Here is a 2223-nt window from a genome sequence, read left to right as displayed (position 1 = left end):
TTTTGTTTTGATAGTCGATTTCAAATAGATCATGCAGTGTGTTATTCATATTTTGATTTTAAATACATTATAGAATGCATTATTCAACTTTGTTTTGATGGTCTCCACATTGAAAGACAGCTCATATGGCACTCAAGTTATTTATCCTTTAGCAGGCGCACAGAATGATAACCATGGCCATAAATAGAAACACTTCTGCTTTTAAACTCCACAGAATTTCCAATTCACATTATAGCCTTGCTAAAAGATGAATATAATGGGAAGTTTTTCTGTTACTAGAGCTGCTATTATGGGGATGTCACTGCTAGTAGTGATTACATTTGTAAATCCTTGCTCAGCTAAGTCTATCTTAAGGAGCGGCCAATCACTGTCACCTGGGAAGTCTCTGAAGTACGCGCAATATATATTCGTAATGCAAAGAGACTGCAACCTGGTTTTGTATGAAAACGATGTTACAGAGTTGTGGGAATCGGGAACAACTGGAAGAGGAGGCGCCGTTACGTGCGCGTTAAGAATGCAGAGAGATGGGAATTTAGCGATCTATGCGGCAACAACTCCTGTGTGGTCTAGTCAAACCTCCAGAGGATTTGCTTCCTACTTTTTGCAGCTTCAGGGAGATGGTAATGTTGTTATTTATGGGCCGTCTGGAGCCATTTGGGCAACTGATACTGCTCAGAACAAGAAAAAACTGCTTTAACACTATCTGCTTCAGTTTTTATTTCTATAAGAATAATAATAATAATATGCCACTGTTCGAGATGTCGAGTGTTACTCAGATCTAACAGAAAAACAGTTGTTATTTGACTAGGAATATATAGAAATATTTTGCTAATATACCTAGGATTGGTTTGTGGCTAGCTTATGGATGAAGCAATGGAATTGTGTGTTTGCAATCTCATGCATGAATTTTAAGGGTAGAAGATTAAACTACGATAGATTTAAAGCAATTCAATTACAGTTGACTTTCTGCAAAGAAGAAAATATATATAAAATCTTATGTATTATGCTAATATAATGAATAGATAGTGGAGTTTTTTTAGTTTTCCATGTCTTTACTTTGAGTTTTCTTTAATTATATTTTGCAAACAGGTGATCATGCATGTTTTGTTAGGATTTGATTACATTTGAAAATACTAGGAATTTCTCATGGCTTAGACTAGTTATGCTAGTACACAAGAGTAATTGAGTATTATCATTTAGGTCATCAATAAATATGGGATTTTAGTGAACATTTATCAAATTTATTTCTTATGAATTATATGCATTATCTTTCAGTTCTATCTTTACAACTCATTTGTCTAGAAGTGTATAAGTGGTTTACATTAGGTTTGAAAACTTTGTGTAAGGAGCTTCAGGTTGGTGTATTATATCTATGAAGATTATGGCTTCATTTATCTTGTAATCTTATGTATTATTCATATATCTCCAACCCTCTTGAAAATTATTAATAAAAATATAAGATTTAACTATAAATTAATTTTGTAATATATTCTTTGAAAATCTTGGTACTATTTGTAATTACATTCTTGAAAAAGGTTTAGTTGATGGTGATAGTTACAAACCTATATTTAGAAAATATATCAATTTGAGCACAAGACTTGAGTAGTGAACCATCATAATTTTGGATGATGATTTTGCATTCCCACCTTTAAATATGTATCATTATGAAAGAATTACAAACCAAAATGATATCTATTCATTGATACAGGAATTATTTATGTGATACCAGATTCACATTCCCTCTCATAAATAGACACACAACAACAAAACCCAAAATTAATCCATCCTTACCACCTTTACAAATATTGGCCTCCCTCAAAATTCCAAAGCTTATCCCTCTTCACACAGACACTAACACCAAAGTAATCCTTCTTAGACATTTGTGCTTTGTTTCTCTGCCTTTTTTACCTACAAATGTGTATTTTTTTATTGTACAATGAAAACTCTTTAGGTTTTGCAGAGGTTCCTCTTTTTCTTCCTACACCTTTCACAATTCCTCCGACTCCTCTATTCAACACCCACTCTTTTCTCTCCTCTTTACTCTCACCTTGTTGGGATGTGAAGCCCAATGGTCACATGACCATTTGATTTCTCCAAACTATTCATTTTACAGCTGAATGTGATTGTATACATGACTGAGTGGAGTCATGTATGTTGTATGATTGGATATCAATTAATGAAGTTATTCCTTTCTTTCTAGTGGATGTAGCCAGTAATGGTGAA

The 2223-nt window shown here is 33.2% G+C and overlaps 1 protein-coding gene across 1 annotated transcript; it reads left to right on the top strand.

Moving 5' to 3' along the window:
• The first annotated feature begins 231 nt into the window (after window positions 1-231).
• Window positions 232-799, top strand: LOC131040679 (mannose-specific lectin-like). Its single transcript, XM_057973632.2, has one exon. It carries the CDS (start codon window positions 248-250, stop codon window positions 695-697), a length of 450 nt encoding a protein of 149 aa, XP_057829615.2. The 5' UTR covers window positions 232-247; the 3' UTR covers window positions 698-799.
• Window positions 800-2223: the final 1424 nt, after the last annotated feature.

Source organism: Cryptomeria japonica, chromosome 3, assembly GCF_030272615.1.
Source record: "Cryptomeria japonica chromosome 3, Sugi_1.0, whole genome shotgun sequence".
Taxonomy (NCBI): domain Eukaryota; kingdom Viridiplantae; phylum Streptophyta; class Pinopsida; order Cupressales; family Cupressaceae; genus Cryptomeria; species Cryptomeria japonica.
The sequence above is the reverse complement of the archived record's forward strand: the minus strand, read 5'-3'. Positions and strand labels throughout refer to the sequence as shown.